This window comes from Triticum dicoccoides, chromosome 1B (assembly GCF_002162155.2).
Source record: "Triticum dicoccoides isolate Atlit2015 ecotype Zavitan chromosome 1B, WEW_v2.0, whole genome shotgun sequence".
NCBI classification, from domain to species: domain Eukaryota; kingdom Viridiplantae; phylum Streptophyta; class Magnoliopsida; order Poales; family Poaceae; genus Triticum; species Triticum dicoccoides.
In genome coordinates, this window is record NC_041381.1 from 50,025,240 (window position 1) to 50,041,968 (window position 16,729).

At 46.8% G+C, this 16,729-nt stretch overlaps 2 protein-coding genes across 2 annotated transcripts; both read right to left on the bottom strand.

Annotated features, from left to right (window-relative positions):
- Window positions 1–6,190: 6,190 nt before the first annotated feature.
- On the bottom strand, window positions 6,191–7,396 carry LOC119300895. Its single transcript, XM_037577797.1, has 3 exons — window positions 7,081–7,396; window positions 6,542–6,747; window positions 6,191–6,433 (listed from the first exon to the last, which is right to left on the bottom strand). Exons 1-3 carry the CDS (start codon window positions 7,199–7,201, stop codon window positions 6,386–6,388), a joined length of 375 nt encoding a protein of 124 aa, XP_037433694.1. The 5' UTR covers window positions 7,202–7,396; the 3' UTR covers window positions 6,191–6,385.
- Window positions 7,397–7,744: 348 nt separating this feature from the next.
- Window positions 7,745–9,646, bottom strand: LOC119318311. The gene is made up of 2 exons (XM_037592845.1): window positions 8,448–9,646; window positions 7,745–8,176 (listed from the first exon to the last, which is right to left on the bottom strand). Exons 1-2 carry the CDS (start codon window positions 9,586–9,588, stop codon window positions 8,025–8,027), a joined length of 1,293 nt encoding a protein of 430 aa, XP_037448742.1. The 5' UTR covers window positions 9,589–9,646; the 3' UTR covers window positions 7,745–8,024.
- Window positions 9,647–16,729: the final 7,083 nt, after the last annotated feature.

Genomic DNA, 16,729 nt, shown 5'->3' on the forward strand with positions numbered 1-16,729 from the left:
TTCATCCAGAGGCAACGCCACCGCTCACTTTCATCCAAACCCCCCCGCAACACTCACTGTTCATCCCAGAGGCAGCATCGATCGGCTTCAGTTAGCAGCAGTAGCGAAGGAATCGCTCCATCGGGTTCAGTTAACAGCCATCGATCGATCGCTCGGATTCAGTAACGCGTAGCCTGCAGTGCAATCACTCGGGTTCAGTTAGAGCCCAACGCCTCACTCGGCTTCAGTTAGAGCCAATGCCTCGCACACACGCGCGTACGTACGAGAGAAACGCGCATCGCTCCGCCCCCGACCTCCCACCGTAACCGGCAACTCTCCGAAATTTTCCTCCCCCTCGCTTCTACCACGGTTTTTTCCGTCATGAACGGCCCAAAGAATGTCATGCAGCTGCGTCTCCGGCCCGCCCAGGACGAAAAGCGCATTTCCTGTCATGATTTTTTGTCATAGAAGTAGGAGCCCACCACATCTATGATGATACCGGGTTTTGTCACAATTATCATCATAGAAGTGTCATATGTATGACAGAATTTTTTTTCTTTCGGCCCAAAATGTCACGGATGTGTCTTTTTTTGTGGTGATCCAGCCCTCCACACCACGGGGTCCTGTTCAACCACCCCTCCACGGCCACCCCTCCACCGTCTACTGTTCATCCAGCCCTCCACACCACGGGGTCCTGTTCATCCAGAGGCAACGCCACCGCTCACTGTTCATCCAAACCCCCCGCAACGCTCACTGTTCATCCAATCGATCGGCTTCAGTTAACAGCAGTAGCGAAGGAATCGCTCCATCGGGTTCAGTTAACAGCCATCGATCGATCGCTCAGGTTCAGTAACGCGTAGCCTGCAATGCAATCTCTCGGGTTCAGTTAGAGCCCAACGCCTCGCTCGGGTTCAGTTAGAGCCAACGCCTCGCACACACGCGCGTACGTGTATGAGAGAAACTCGCATCACTCGGCCCCCGACCTCCCACCGTAACCGGCAAATCCCCAAAATTTTCCTCCCCCTTGCTTCTACCACGGTTTTTTCCGTCATGGACGGCCCAAAGAACGTCATGCAGCTGCGTCTTCGGCCCGCCCAGGATGAAAATCCCATTTTCTATCATGATTTTTTGTCATAGAAGTAGGAGCCCACCACATCTATGATGATACCGGGTTTTGTCACAATTATCGTCATAGAAGTGTCATATGTATGACAGGAAAAAAATCTGTTCGGCCCAAAATGTCACGGATGTGTCTTTTTTTGTAGTGGGACTAGTAACCATCATAGACTCGAGACGAAAAGATCCCGAGGAGTATGCGACCATGACTAAAATGCTCGAGAAGTAAGTTCAATCGATCATTATTGCACCATATCGGCAACTTTGTTCATTTCTTGATATCAAGTAATTGTTTTCTTTGTCTAGCAGGGTTTGGAAAAAGTTCACCGCAGAAGTTTCGGGACTGCCGGGGGAGCTGCAATTTAAACACCCAAAAGTAAGTACTACTAGCTAGTTCCGCGCATCTCCCATTGATTCTAGCTAGTTTCTTCAATACCATTTAGCATGCTTGCTTATCAATTTGATTGACCTTTATTTCTTGTAAAGTGGTTGTGGCAGAAACCCGAGAATAATTACTGTGGATACTGCATTTGCGAGTTCATCCGCCACACGACCTGTGAGTGGGGCTACTCTAAAAAACAATATGAAGTGTGTAAGCAATAATATTCACAATTTTATTTTATTACCATCATTTGTGTTGAGTTTCATTCATATATATGTATTGACCCCCTTCTTCAAATTAGATGTTTCAGATGTGGGATGAACTCCTATCACAAGATCAAATACGAGCAATTCAAGAGGAATTGGCGGGATTCTTTCTTGAACATGTCATCGATAAAGTCGGAGAATACCATGTGGAACTTGAGTTCAGATGTTAGGGGATTGTAAGAGATCTTATATTGTATATATGTAGCCAGTAGCGTCGGATATATATACGAAAACTTTTTGTTCGACCAATCTCTCGAAGAAGGAGAGGTCGATCACTTCTCTCTGTATATGTTCAAGATGATCTTCTGTACTTAATAGTTTACTTCATTTTCTTACTAGCTAGCTGGTGTGTCGAGTCCTCTTTATATGTATAGTACATAGCATCGACCAAGCAAGGAGATAAGAGAGGACACTTCTCTCTATTAGCTAGCTAACACAATATATGAAACCCCTAAATTAACCCTACAAAACTCACAAAACCGCCAACCTCCCCCCTTAAAAAAACCCAGCCCCTGAACTGCTGACGCGTGGATGTCTTTTGGTCCCGGTTGGTGCTACCAACCGGGACAAAAGGCCCTCCCGCCTGGGCAAGCCACAGCGGCCACGTGGAGCCCCATCTGTCCCGGTTCGTAGGCGAACCGGGACTAAAGGTATTGGGCTTTAGTACCGACACTTTAGTCCTAGTTCGGGAACCGAGACAAATGGGCCTTATGAACCGGGACAAATAAGCTTTTTTCTACTAGTAAAAACGCATAACTCATAATACAAATCATCATTGAATGTTAAGCGTGCGGACCCTACGGGTTCGAGAACTATGTAGACATGTCCGAGACACATCTCCGGTCAATAACCAATAGCGGAACTTGGATGCTCATATTGGTTTCTACATATTCTACGAAGGTCTTTATTGGTCAAATTGCATAACAATATACATTATTCCCTTTGTCATCGATATGTTACTTGCCCGAGATTCGATCGTCGGTATCCTCATACCTAGTTCAGTCTCGTTACCGGCAAGTCTCTTTACTCGTTCTGTAATGCATCATCCCGTAACTAACTCATTAGTAACATTGTTTGCAAGGCTTATAGTGATGAGCATTACCGAGAGGGCCCAGAGATACCTCTCCGATACAAGGAGTGACAAATCCTAATCTCGATCTATGCCAACCCAACAAATACCTTCGGAGACACCTGTAGAGCATCTTTATAATCATCCAGTTACGCTGCGACGTTTGATAGCACAAAAGGTGTTCCTTCGGTATTCGGGAGTTGCATAATCTCATAGTCAGAGGAACATGTATAAGTCATGAAGAAAGCAATAGCAATAAAAGTTAACGATCATTATGCTAAGGTAATTGATGGGTCTTGTCCATCACATCATTCTCTAATGATGTGTTCCCGTTCATCAAATGACAACACATGTCTATGATCAGGAAACATAACCATCTTTGATTAACGAGCTAGTCAAGTAGAGGCATACAAGGGACCCTATGTTTTGTCTATGTATTCACATATGTACTAAGTTGCCGAGACAGCTCGCGTCGTTCACACCTAGTACTACAAACACAATTGAGAAGTTTTTTCTCAAAACATTTCTCTTTTACGGAATCTCGAAACTATGTTGCCGATTTCATAAATTTCATTTATGTATACCATCTGGGCGTTCTCGTGTCGAGCAAAGAGTTCAATCGTTGAAGCCACTAACCACCAGAACCATTAGAGGGGAGGCTCTGCCTGCGGCTAAGACCTAGATCCATCCATGGGGAGACATGGGGCGCGTGGACGCGACGCGGGTGTCGGTCGACACTAGGAGCTCCAGTGGAGAGGAGCTTGGGAAGGGCAGCTCTAGCCCTCTTTACTACTGCGAGGTGTGGCCGGCGGTGGGTTGCTGGGGTGGTGCCACGAAGGTGTAGGAGGTCATGGGTTGAGCGGTGGTGGACGATATCTACATGGTCTTCACGCTATGCACGGAGCTCCGACAAGGCACGATGAAGGGACGACACCAGCTCCAAGCCGGCGACGACACATCGAGGGTATAACCGCCTCTCTCCCAAATTATCCTCTAATTGTGGTTTAGTCTACACTATTATCATTTAGGTTTAGTATATACTACTCGATGGGCGCGCTTTGTTGCGCGGTTGTTGTTTTTTGAATTTTTGTACTCAGTCTATCTTAAAGTATAAGGTGTATTAGTTTTTCGAAAAGTCAAACCTCTTTAAAATTGACCACATTTTTACAGAAATATATCAATATCCATAATATCAAATCGGATTCTTAGATTCATCGTGAAATGAATTTTCATATTTTTATTATTATTTAGTATTATGGATGTCGATATTTTTGGTTAGTGGGGAAGATGATGGAGTGTGTTTTCTTTTTTATTCACGTAATGCAGTGTTCTTGTGGTCTTTCACAGTGTGATTTTGTGTTGTCTGCTAATCAACTTATACTTATGTGGGAAAAATTTTACGTCGGTGGTTGCATGTATTATATTGGTCCTACAATATCACATGTTGACGCTATGTTTTTAGGTGATGAGAGGATGCCTAGGATTGATATATGTTTTATAGGCCGGTTGCTTCCAATTGATTTAAAATATTATTGACCCAGTCAAAATCATGAATCAAATCCAATATTTAATTTCTCAATGGAATTAATAGGAGAGCTCTAAAATAAGACAGCATAGTGAATTAAATTATTGAATGAGAGATTGTTGACCGGGTCAAAATTAGTGACCCAATTCCAAATTGGTGACCTTAATTAAATGAGAGGCCTCTAATTTTAGGGAGCTTAGTGATATAGTATATTAGTGATTAAGACTAGTTTAAATTTAGCGTAGATATATGTTCACATACGTAGAGGCTATAACTCGACCAGTGCAGTGGTGGTAGTATGTTCCTGGTCTGAAAGGATCGATACGACACTAGAAGGGGGGGGGGGGGTTGAATAGAAGGCTACAATTTGTAAGCTTAGTTGCCATTTTTTAGGGTCAAGTGTATAAACGAGGGTTTACTACACTACATGAATCAGGAAATTTGTCGTCGGCCTCAAACAGACGGCAAATGCTTGAAAACAAATGGCAAAGACTTTGCCATCAGCGTGCTGACGACAAACAATGACATCAATGCATAAATCAGCAAGAGGTAATTTGCCGTCAGCTTTCATCGGGCAGATGGCAAAGTCTTTACCGTTAGCCAACCACCTCTTTGCCGCCGGTCAGACCATGACTGATGGCAAAGAAAAGAAGCCTTGGCCTACAATTTTTCACACAGACGACAAAGAGCCTAGTATACATTAAAAAACAATGGTGGTCATCGAGGTTGTGTCCGTTACATGTGACGTGCACGGTGGCGGCAAGACTCAATCTCCAGCACGGGAAGCTCGAGGAGTCGCGAGATCCGTCCAGCGACGGAGGAAGGACCGGATCTGGAGCTAGTGTTGCAGAGGCGGCAGCGGTTGCGGGGTGTCTCCTAGGCGGGAACACAAAGACAGAGATGGGAGGGATTGTAACACCCTGAATTTTGCCCTTTTATTTTGGTTTTTGCATTTAAATTCTCTGTTGCTTTTCTGCCTTAGCCAACACCCAATCTCTTCTGTTGGCTAGCTCAGTAACCTAACTCTCTCTAGGTAACCCTCTCTTTAACTTGATGTTCTTTGTAAAGTTATTCTTTTTCAAGAAAAGAATAATAGCAAAGTGTGTTAAGTTATGAAGCAACCCCCTGCTACACTCTTCTAAAAATGACCAAACAATTCTCATAAATTGTTTATACCCTTAGACAACCAGAAGTGAACCCAAGACCCCCTGGCACTTTTGCATTTGAGCTCCTATTCAAAATGGGCACCCTAGTACTCCCTCCGTTCCAAATTACTTGTCTTGAATTTGTCTAGATACGGATGTATCTAGACTTATTTTAGTGCTAGATACCTCCGTATCTAGACAAATCTAAGACAAGTAATTCGGAACAGAGGGAGTATCTAATAACACTCACCAAAAAATCAGCCCTAACCCTCACACCCTCCTCCCTCAGCACAACACAAACATCTTGCTGTCAGAACCTTCTAGAAGATCCAGCTCATAGCTCAGATGCTCTGGGACCCAACTGCAGCCACACTTAGCATCTACTCACTCCCCCCTAGCCAGCAGACATGGTCAAAATTAGGCAGGGCCACCCAGGCGCCCACTGGCCTGGTGACCACAAGCCTGGCATGCCACAGCGCGCGCTGCGCCACGCCCAGCCACTGACCACGCGCCAACTCCACCGCAGCCTGTCCCCGGCGCTCAGCGCCATACGCAGCCTCTCCCACACACGTCCTAGCCCTCCCCAACCTCCAGCCCGCGCCACCCTGGTAAACTCGTAATTTTTTGATGAAAAAGAAATAGAGAAGGGATTGTTTCCGCTAAAGAGTTGTACATGCACCGGCCTGACCACGCGTGTCCTACGTTACATCAGGTGCAGGGGTTATTCATTTGACAACACCATTTCCCAGCGAGAACAATATTAACATTTCAAGACTAAATGTTCTGCAAGGACCTCCTCTGCAACCTTGCTGGAGATAGGGCACACATTGACATTTACCTTCCATACAAGTAATGTTTATTTCGCCAAATTTTATTTCGCATATTTATCTCTGTCTTTCAGGCTTAGTTACCTGGCCCAGCAGTCAATGGAACACTGAATGTCCTCCGCTCCTGCAAAAAAGTAGAGTTGATGAGACATGTTTTTTTTTCCGAGGGGTACAAAGTAAGTAAGAAGCAGTACCCTCGGGGAGGGGGGGCTAAAGTTTACAGAAAAATTACAGAGATCATCAATGCCGGCACGGTCTTGAGAGGAGAACCGCCGACACCGCACAGCGAGCTCTTCACAGCAGCGACGAATAATATCCTTGGGCTGGCTCCTGACGGAGTTGAAGACGCCATCGTTCCGCGCCTTCCAAATATGCCAAAGGACAGTAGCGGTGCCCGCATGCCAAGTCTGGTCCGGCAGCCTATCCTGGTGGCATCAGCTGCCAAACAGAGGAGAGATCACCAGGAAATCGAGACGGTGACAGCAAAACCGTGGTTGTGTTTATATGGAGTGGCAGGTCATAGCATTTCTGAAGCAGATTACAATCAGGCGAACAGATGAGAATAGAAATGATGTACAGTCAATATGTTGTATCGCTATGCGCAGCGCCTATGCAGAACTGGTATGCGAGTCATCAAGTACACAAAACATGGGCATTTGAGTGCAGGCCAGATATACTCCATATATGAAAAACAACCAGTCCACAGTTTTACTACATGTATGAAAAACAACCAGAGTTCTATGAGCAGTTGAGCACATAGAGGCAAATTACCTGATTCTTTTTCACAGATCTCTGCACTTGAAAAACCATGTCTCGATTCCCGGTGATCTCTATGCAAGTATGCAAGGTAGAACTCTGTTACGCCTACCCTACGACATTTTGCATCTGCCATTTGGTTGACAGAATGCCCCCATTAGCCATTAGCTCAGTTTCTGCAAACAAGCTCAAAATAGTCCAAGCAATGTTGAATCATGTTCCTTTCATTTCCTTTCTCTTCTCTTCTGTTTTGGGAACTGACCAAAACCATATGAGTGTATTCATATTTCATATTATGTGCAGTGTTGGCCAAAAATATGCAACAAATACCTGACTGTTTGGAGCCAAAAATATCAAAACCTCTATGAGATCTTCATCCAGCCATCCTCTTGTCCCTGAACTTATATCTCAAGATTCAGTTTACACGCGACATTCTTCAGCAACACTGCTTGCTAAAAAATGAAATACGGTAACATCAGCAATCATTAAATTCACAAGATAGCCCACAGTTACAACTCCCGCCGCTACCCCAGCCAAACAAATGTTCAGAAAAAAAAAAGCAGTCGCTATTTTTTGTTTAAATCTTTTGTTTGAGAAAAGAGGGGCCTCCCCCCGTCTGATTTCATTCAACAGAAACCAGGGTTCCATACAAACAACCAAACTTAACACTTACAGCTAATGACATAAACTAAGGTAGCGTGTTTAAGATCGAAGTCACCCATTCGCTCATTACAACCAACAGGATGTTCCAAACATCGCAAAATCAGGAAACAACACTACAGCCACTGACACATAGCAAACCGAGAGCATTACTGAAAACAAAAGGATCACCAACTTCTGAAATCGAAACCAGACTGGACCAAAGGCAAGATCAGCATCTTAACCATCTTGTCCTAGGACGACCAACCGCGGCACATCAGCAGCTGCAGAGGCTTCAAACACTTCAGTTTTCGTCCGATTCATATTTCAAGATCTTCTTCCCCAGCCTCAGTGATTCTTGGCAGACCACCAGCCGGTGCCGCGCCCACTGCATCATGAGCTCGCACCGCTGTCTGTTGAAGCGCAGATGTTCCCTCCGGCAGTTTCTTCCTATCGCCATCATTCTGCAAACCTGCCGACAAACGAAGGAAAGCGCGGATGTCACAAGAAACCTCAACAGGAGCCAATATTAACTACTGGTATTAAGCGCGGTGCCCACAAACGAAGGAGTACATGCTCTATTCCAAGTTTTTAAGATTTCCCAGCAAAAGGCATCAATTCCCACCACATGAAAATTAAGTCCTACTGGTATTTTCTCAGCAACCCACCAAAAAATAGTTAGTGAAGCAGCTGGGTCTATCGAAGCGATCAAGCAATAGAATTGTCCATGAATATAGATGTACCTTGTGGAGTGTAGAAACTCATGTACGGAATCAAAGCAAAGAAGTACCGGACGTTCTCTCTCTTCCATAGCTTCTTCCACTGTAGTGACTTGAGATTAATCTCGTAGATGCCAAGGTCTGTGGTCACAAAAATGATATCACTGCCCTCCACAGATCCAGTCGGTCTAAGTCTTATCCCGGGATTTTGAATGGGGAGATGGTTTTTGAGATCGATGATTGCACGCTCAGCCCATGACGCAGCTCCATCGGAACCCGTCTGCCTTGACCACAGGCAGAGGGTTAAGCTGTCCACATGTGCAAACCCCAAACTGCCAACTGCCATCGCCATGAGGACAGCAGTAGGGCAAATGGTAAACCCCTCCGGTGGTGGCCCGTCAATCAGCGATAAGCAGTTCAAACCCAAGTCGTACTTGAGAATTCCTACACGAAGATCATCGTGCACAAGCATTAAGTGAAATGCGTTTCCGACGAGGACAGGGGGCAATTGGTTGACGATGAATGGATCAGCCGTAAGATGAAGACCAGGGCACTGCTCGCTCCACTCGGCCGTCTCCGGCGAGTACACGCGAGCGCGTGCGACACAATCATCGTCATCATGATCGCTCCTGTCCAGGCCGACGAAGACCACCCGGAAGGGGCCCTCATGGCAAGCGCGGTGGTCACAGCCGCTCACAGCGCAGAGCACCGCGGCCACCCAATGGCGTGCGGGCGATTTCAGCTTCGTCCGGCGGCCTGTAATTGGGTTCCAAACGATGAGCCCCATATCATGTTTATAACGATTCCCCAGGAGAACGCGGCCATGGCGGCAGTCCCACGGAGTGTACCCACGGTCGTCGTCGTTGGGAGCGCGCGCGGCGAATTTCGTGGTGGAGACGAAGCTTGCCACGGGTTCCTCCTGCTCGTCCGGGAAGATGGAACAAGGCCGGCAACAAAGGAACCCCAGCACGGGGGGCGCTCCATGGAACTCGCCGTAGCGACGGCGGAAGCGAGGGCCGGAGAGGAGGCCGAGCCAGAACTTGCTGGCGAAGGAGGCGCGCGAGAGGAGCGCGGGCTCCTCCGGCGGGAGGCGGAGGAAGACCTCCTCGAGGAGCTCGTCCGGCAGCGACGGTGCCGTCGCCGATGTCGGCGGTGGCGGCGGCATGGTCGATGGAGGCGAGGGTTTCGGGTGGTGTGGGGAAATTTGGGGAGGAAGGAGCCTCCCTCACGGTCACGGATTCGGTTCATCCAGCGACGGTGGGACCACAGTGGCAGTGAGAGTGAGCTGCGCCTGCCGTTGCTCAGTGTTTGGTAGATCAGCTATTCTTCGTGGCTCAGTTTTCAGATAATTTCTTTTTCTTTTTTGCAAAACATACATAATTCTATTATTTATCTGCCAACATATTACAATCGTTTTGGATACTTCTTGCAAGGAAAGGAGGAGGAGTTCCATCCCACAAGCTACACACCTTCTCACTACTAGCCTGTTGCGCACATAAGTGGGCAGCAAAGTTAGCCTCACGTCTTACAAAGATCAAATTACAATGTAGTAGCAATTGTGAAGCGATCTCTTGAGTCTGATGGAGGATTCCCATAATTTCAAACCGGTGATGTTGATGAGCCTCCTAAAGCTGCACCAAATTATGACAGTCAGTCTCAACCATTACCCGATGAAAGTTCAAAGTATTTGCAAGATCAACACCATCGTGGTACACGAGCGCTTCCACCGACAGGGAATTGGCCACATAACTGTATCAACAACTTCTTGCAGTAAGGAGACGACCCATACTATCTCGTGCGACACATTCAGTAGCCCCAGTACCAGATATAGGAATGAACTCATGAAGTACTCTCCACCAAAAATGATTTATCTTTGAGAGAACTTTAAGTTTCCAACATAGCCTCCACATGGGATGATTAGAACCTCGTGATGATGTTGGATCAATGTAACGGCGTGCAGCTGCATTATTCGATAGACAGTATAAGATGAGCACACTAAATACTTACCATGTTTCTCGAATTCCTAGGTTAAAGTGTCACATTCCAAACCGCCTAGAGGAATGAGAGGATTGCATCAGCATCAGGAGGGAGAAAAAAGTTTCTTATTAGATGATCATCCCATGTTCCATCTTCCCTAATGTGTGTTAGACACTAGATTTAGGTGAGTATTATCAGGTTTCCATAAGGGACGTAGTGATGGATTAGACGGGATCCATTTGTCTTCCCAAATATTGATCTTTGTGCCCGTTCCCACCCTTTTGATGAGGCCCATGTTTTTTATCTCAATTTTCAGATTTTGGCATGTTTCACACACACGCGCGCGCGTAGCAACATAAACATTACACGATTCTTCCACCTCCTCGTGACTTGAGATGATTTCCCAAAGATGGAGTCTATCATTTTTAATGAAACAACTCCATACAGTGAAGTTTCATTCATCACATACAATAATACACTACCTCCAAACTGCAAAAACATCTTACATTTAGGAACAGAGGGTGTACTAGATTAGAGGCGCAACACATATAATATACTCGAGCTTGCCCTCGCCAAGTGCCAGGTTACCGCCCCTCCTCCTTCATGGCGCCACGCCAGGCCATCAACTAATGGCTCTATGTCGGCAGGGATCTCTCATCTCTGGGTGGCCGATGTGGCTCCGGGGCTGACGAATTGGCCATGGGCCTTTGAATGGGAGAACGACCGCTGCTTTTGGGGTGGACTTGTAGACATGCAGGACTGTGTGTCTCAATGGTCGGCGGTCACGTGGGTCCCCATGTTGTTGTGACGTCCTAGGACAGGCTGCTGCCACGAGGTAGGTGAGCGTCAAAGTGTAGGAAGACAATGAGGGAACAACGGGAAGTGGAAGGGATACGTGAGAGGGACAAGGCAGACGACAACCAATGTATGTTGTGGTGAAACTTTATAAAGTTGGACTAAGTTCATAGAAACCAATATGAACATTTACAACAAGCAGCGTATATGATGTGAAAATATAATAATGAATCTGCGGTTATTGATTTGGTACCGTAGATGTTAAGATTTTTTCTTAAACTTGATCAAATTTAACGAAGTTTGACTTAAAGCAGAGAGAAAATGCAGAGTAAACAAAAGCGCAAGGCGTACTAGGAACTTGGAACAATGTGGATCCAATTACACTCATAAGATTAAGGACTCCTAAGGGCATCTCTAATCCTTACCTTAATTTTTAACTCCCTAAAAACTTAACTCCTAAGGGCATTCCTTTATTTTACTCCCTTGTTTTCTATTTTTCTTAGTTACTTTTTGTTGCTTGTTATTTTGCTTTTCTGCATTTTCAAATACTCAAACAAAAAAATATTTAAATTTGAGCAAGTAGTTACTTTTGTTTTAACATGAAAATATGTCTACCACACCTAAAAATACCAAACTTTGTGGTTTCATGAGTGCTAATAACACTGATTATATTAGTACACCAATTGCTCCATCAACCACTAGTGTTGAATCTTATGAAATCAAACCTGCTTCGTTGAACTTGATAATGGAAGAACAATTTTTTGGTTCTTATATTGAGGATGATGATTCTTATCTCAATGATTTTGTCGATCTATGTGATATGCAAAAATATAAATAAGTGGGAGCTCATGTGGTTAAGTTAAAACCCTCCCCTTTTTTATTATGAGCAAAATCAAAAGAATGGTTTCCATCATTGCCTAGAAATAACATTGATTCTTGGACTAAATGTAAGAATGGGTTTATCGGTAAATATTATCTTCCTGCTAAAATCATAAAATTAAGTAATCTTAGCATGAACTTTTAACAATTTGAGCATGAGCATGTGGCTCAAGCTTGGGAAATGTGAAAAATCTATGTCATGTAGGGCGGAACCCTATGGTGACGATCTTTCACGTTTGGAGTGGGTCCTACGGGGAAACACGAAGAACGCGTGGAAGAACACAAAGGAAATCACGTGGAGGAACGAGAGAAACACTCAACCGACAAGTGATTGATTACACGAGGGCTAGATCACCGAACACATAAGGTAGCACAAGATTCAAAATCAACAAAGGAAAGATACAATAGTAACCGATCTTCTCCGTGAGGAGGTCTTGGGGGTCTTCCCTTGAAGGGGTCTTGAATCCGCTTGGGGGATCTTCTCCGAAGAGGTCGTGAACTCCAAGGAGAAGTAACCAAGTGGATGAGCAAGGCTCTCACACAAAATATGAGCTAAACCAATGCTAACCCTAAAACGTACGGGATGAGGGAGTATATATAGTCAAAGGGGCGAAGGGATACATGGGACACGACCCAAAGGAGCTGCGCACAGGCAGGAGGCGCCGGATGTCCGGGCGTCGGGCCGGATGCCTGGGCGCTAGCGAGGTGCCGAATGTCCGGGCTGGAAGGGCCGGATGTCCGGTGCTTCAGGAGGGGCCGGATGTCCGGTGATGAGGCCGAATGTCCGGGCTGTCAAGACCATCTTCTGAGCATTTGGGACGCCTTGTCCGGATATCCGGGCGGGAGGCTGGATTTCCGGTGGGGGGCCAGATGTCCGGGATGGACGCCTGATGTCCGGTCCCTGTAGCTTCTTCTGCAGGGGCCTGGCCGTGTAGATCCCCAGGGGCCGGATGTCCGGGGTCCTGGCCGGATGTCCGGTGCCTGGAGGTTGTCCTTACCTTCTTCCATTGGTCCTCTTCTTCCGTGGACTTGGAGTCTTGACCATCTTCATATGCATCCTCGGGAGGGTCCTCTTGGTACCTAATCATGCACAACATTCTGGATTGAGGTAGTAGCCATGTCTCGAGAGGATCGTATGATATATCACTAAGGAGAGAAGTCACCTCGGTCTCGAGAGCTCTAGATCGTGCTCTAGTCATGGGTCCTCTTGGTGCTTGGTGAGACGATGGAAGGTCCATGGGGATGACCGAAGGATGCTCCGCATCATCTCCCCCCCCCCTTGTGAAAGATCCGACCTCGGATCGAAATCCTCATCACCATGGTACGGGGAGAGATCGGAGACGTTGAAGATGTCGCTCACGTTGTACTTGTCGCGTGGGAGATCGATCTTGTAAGTGTTGTTGTTGTAGCGTCCTAGCACCTTGAAGGGTCCATCGGCTCGAGGGAGAAGCTTGGATCTGCGTTCGTTGGGGAAGTGGTCCTTCCGAAGGTGTATCCACACGAGGTCTCCAATGTTGAATATCATGGGATGCTTGTTGATGTTGAGCTTGGTGGCGAGTCGTTGTACTTAGCGCTCGATGGTGTGCCTTGTATCTTCGTGCATCTTCTTGATGTAGCTTGCACGGGCACTTGCGTCGAGGTTGGTGCGCTCTTGTAGAGGAAGAGGTAGAATGTCCAATGGTGACAATGGGTTGAAGCCGTAGACGACCTCGAAGGGGGACTTGCCGGTCGCAGAATGTCTTGCACGGTTGTAGGCGTACTCGGCGATGGGTAGGCACTCCTCCCACTCCTTGATGTTCCTCTTGATCAACACGCGAAGTAGAGTGGAGAGTGTACGTTCGTCACCTCCGTTTGGCCGTCGGTTTGAGGATGGTATGCTGAAGAGAACAAGAGCTTGATCCCTAGCTTGGCGCATAGCGTCTTCCAAAAGTAACTCAAGAACTTGACGTCACGATCGGAGACGATTGTCTTTGGTACTCCATGGAGTCGCAAGATTTCCCTACAAAAGAGATTGGCAATATGTGAAGCATCGTCTATCTTGTTGCAAGGAATGAAATGTGCCATCTTAGAAAATTGGTCCACAGCAACAAAGACGGAATCCTTGCCATTTTGAGCTCTAGGCAAACCAAGTACAAAATCCATGCTAATGTCTTCCCAAGGTTGATAAGGAATAGGAAGGGGCATGTAAAGACCATGGGATTGAGCTTTAGACTTAGCTTTGCGACATGCAGAGCAACGGTTGGTGAAGCGTGAGATGTCACAAACATCTTGGGCCAAAAGTAGTTCTTGGAGAGTGTGGCGAATGTCTTGTCGCGTCCAAAGTGTCCCATGAGTCCGCCTCCATGAGCCTCTTGCAAAAGGAGAAAACGAAGAGAAGACTCGGGAATGCAAAGTTTGTTAGCTCTCATAAGATAATCATCTTTTATGTTGTATTGTTCCCAAGACGTGTGCGTTAAACACTTAGCATAAGGTATAACAAAAGAAGGATCATGCTCATACAAGTCTTTTATATGCTCAAAGCCAATAACATTCAACTCAAGTTTAGTGACTAGTGTGCAAATGCGTGAAAGTGCGTCCGCAACTACATTTTCCTTACCCTTAATGTACTTGATCACATAGGTGAAAGATTCAATAAATTCACTCCATTTGGCATGACGCTTGTTTAACTTAGTTTGACCTTTTAAGTACTTAAGCGTTTCATGATCGGTGTGTATGACAAACTCATGAGGTCGAAGGTAATGTTCCCAAACATGTAGCACACGCACTAAACTGTTGGAAATATGCCCTAGAGGCAATAATAAAAGGGTTATTATTATATTTCCTTGTTCATGATAATTGTCTTTTATTCATGCTATAACTGTATTATCCGGAAATCGTAATACACGTGTGAATACATAGACCATAACATGTCCCTAGTGAGCCTCTAGTTGACTAGCTCGTTGGTCAACAGATAGTCATGGTTTCCTGACTATGGACATTAGATGTCATTGACAACGGGATCACGTCATTAGGAGAATGACGTGATGGACAAGACCCAATCCTAAGCATAGCACAAGATCGTGTAGTTCGTTTTTGCTAGAGCTTTTCCAATGTCAAGTATGTCTTCCTTAGACCATGAGATCGTGTAACTCCCGGATACCGTAAGAGTGCTTTGGGTGTACCAAACGTCACAACGTAACTGGGTGACTATAAAGGTGCACTACAGGTATCTTCGAAAGTGTCTGTTGGGTTGACACGGATCGAGACTGGGATTTGTCACTCCGTATTACGGAGAGGTATCACTAGGCCCACTCGGTAGTGCATCATCATAATGAGCTCAAAGTGACCAAGTGTCTGGTCACGGGATCATGCATTACGGTACGAGTAAAGTGACTTGCCGGTAACGAGACTGAACGAGGTATTGGGATACCGACGATCGAGTCTCGGGCAAGTAACATACCGACTGACAAAGGGAATTGCATACGGGGTTGATTGAATCCTCGACATCGTGGTTCATCCGATGACATCATCGAGGAGCATGTGGGAGCCAACATGGGTATCCAGATCCCGCTATTGGTTATTGCCCGAGAGTCGTCTCGGTCATGTCTGCGTGTCTCCCGAACCCGTAGGGTCTACACACTTAAGGTTCGGTGACGCTAGGGTTATTAGGAAGACTTGTACGTGATTACCGAATGTTGTTCGGAGTCTCGGATGAGATCCCGGACGTCACGAGGAGTTCCGAAAGGGTCCGGAGGTAAAGATTTATATATGGGAAGTTGTCAAACGGACACCGGAAAGATTCGGGGTCATACCGGTATTGTACCGGGACCACCGGAGAGGTTCCGGGGGTCCACCGGGAGGGGCCACCCCTCCCGGGGGGCCACATGGGCTGCGTGGGGATAGCAGCCAGCGCCTGGTGGGCTGGGCGCGCCCCCCTGGGCCCATGCGCCTAGGGTTGGGGGGGAAACCCTAAGGGGGGGCGCACCCCCCTTGCTTGGGGGGCAAGCCACCCCTCCCTGGCCGCCGCCCCCCCTCTAGATCCCATCTAGAGGGGCCGGCCCCCCTTGCCCCTTCCCCTATAAATAGAGGGGTGAGGGGAGGGCAGCCACACCATAAGCCAAGGCGCAGCCCTCCCCTCCCCAACACCTCTCCTCCTCCGTTGTGAGCTCGGTGAAGCCCTGTCGGAGTACTGCTTCTCCACCATCATCACGCCGTCGTGCTGCCGGTGGAGCTGTCTTCCTCAACCTCTCTTTCCTCCTTGCTGGATCAAGACGGAGGAGACGTCGCCCGTATCGTACGTGTGTTGAACGCGGAGGTGCTGTCCGTTCAGCACTTGGTCATCGGTGATCTGAATCACGTCGAGTACGACTCCATCATCACCGCTCCCTCGAACGCTTCCGTACGCGATCTACAAGTGGTATGTAGATGCAAACTCACTCCCTTGACTCGTTGCTTAGATGAACTCATAGATGCATCTTGGTGAAACCATAGGAAAAATTTTAATTTTCTACAACGTTCCCCAACAGTGGTATCAGAGCTAGATCTATGCGTAGTTCTCTATTGCACGAGTAGAACACAATTTGGTTGTGGGCGTAGATCTTGTCAACTTGCTTGCCGCTACTAGTCTTATCTTGCTTCAGCGGTATTGTGAGATGAAGCGGCCCGGACCAACCTTA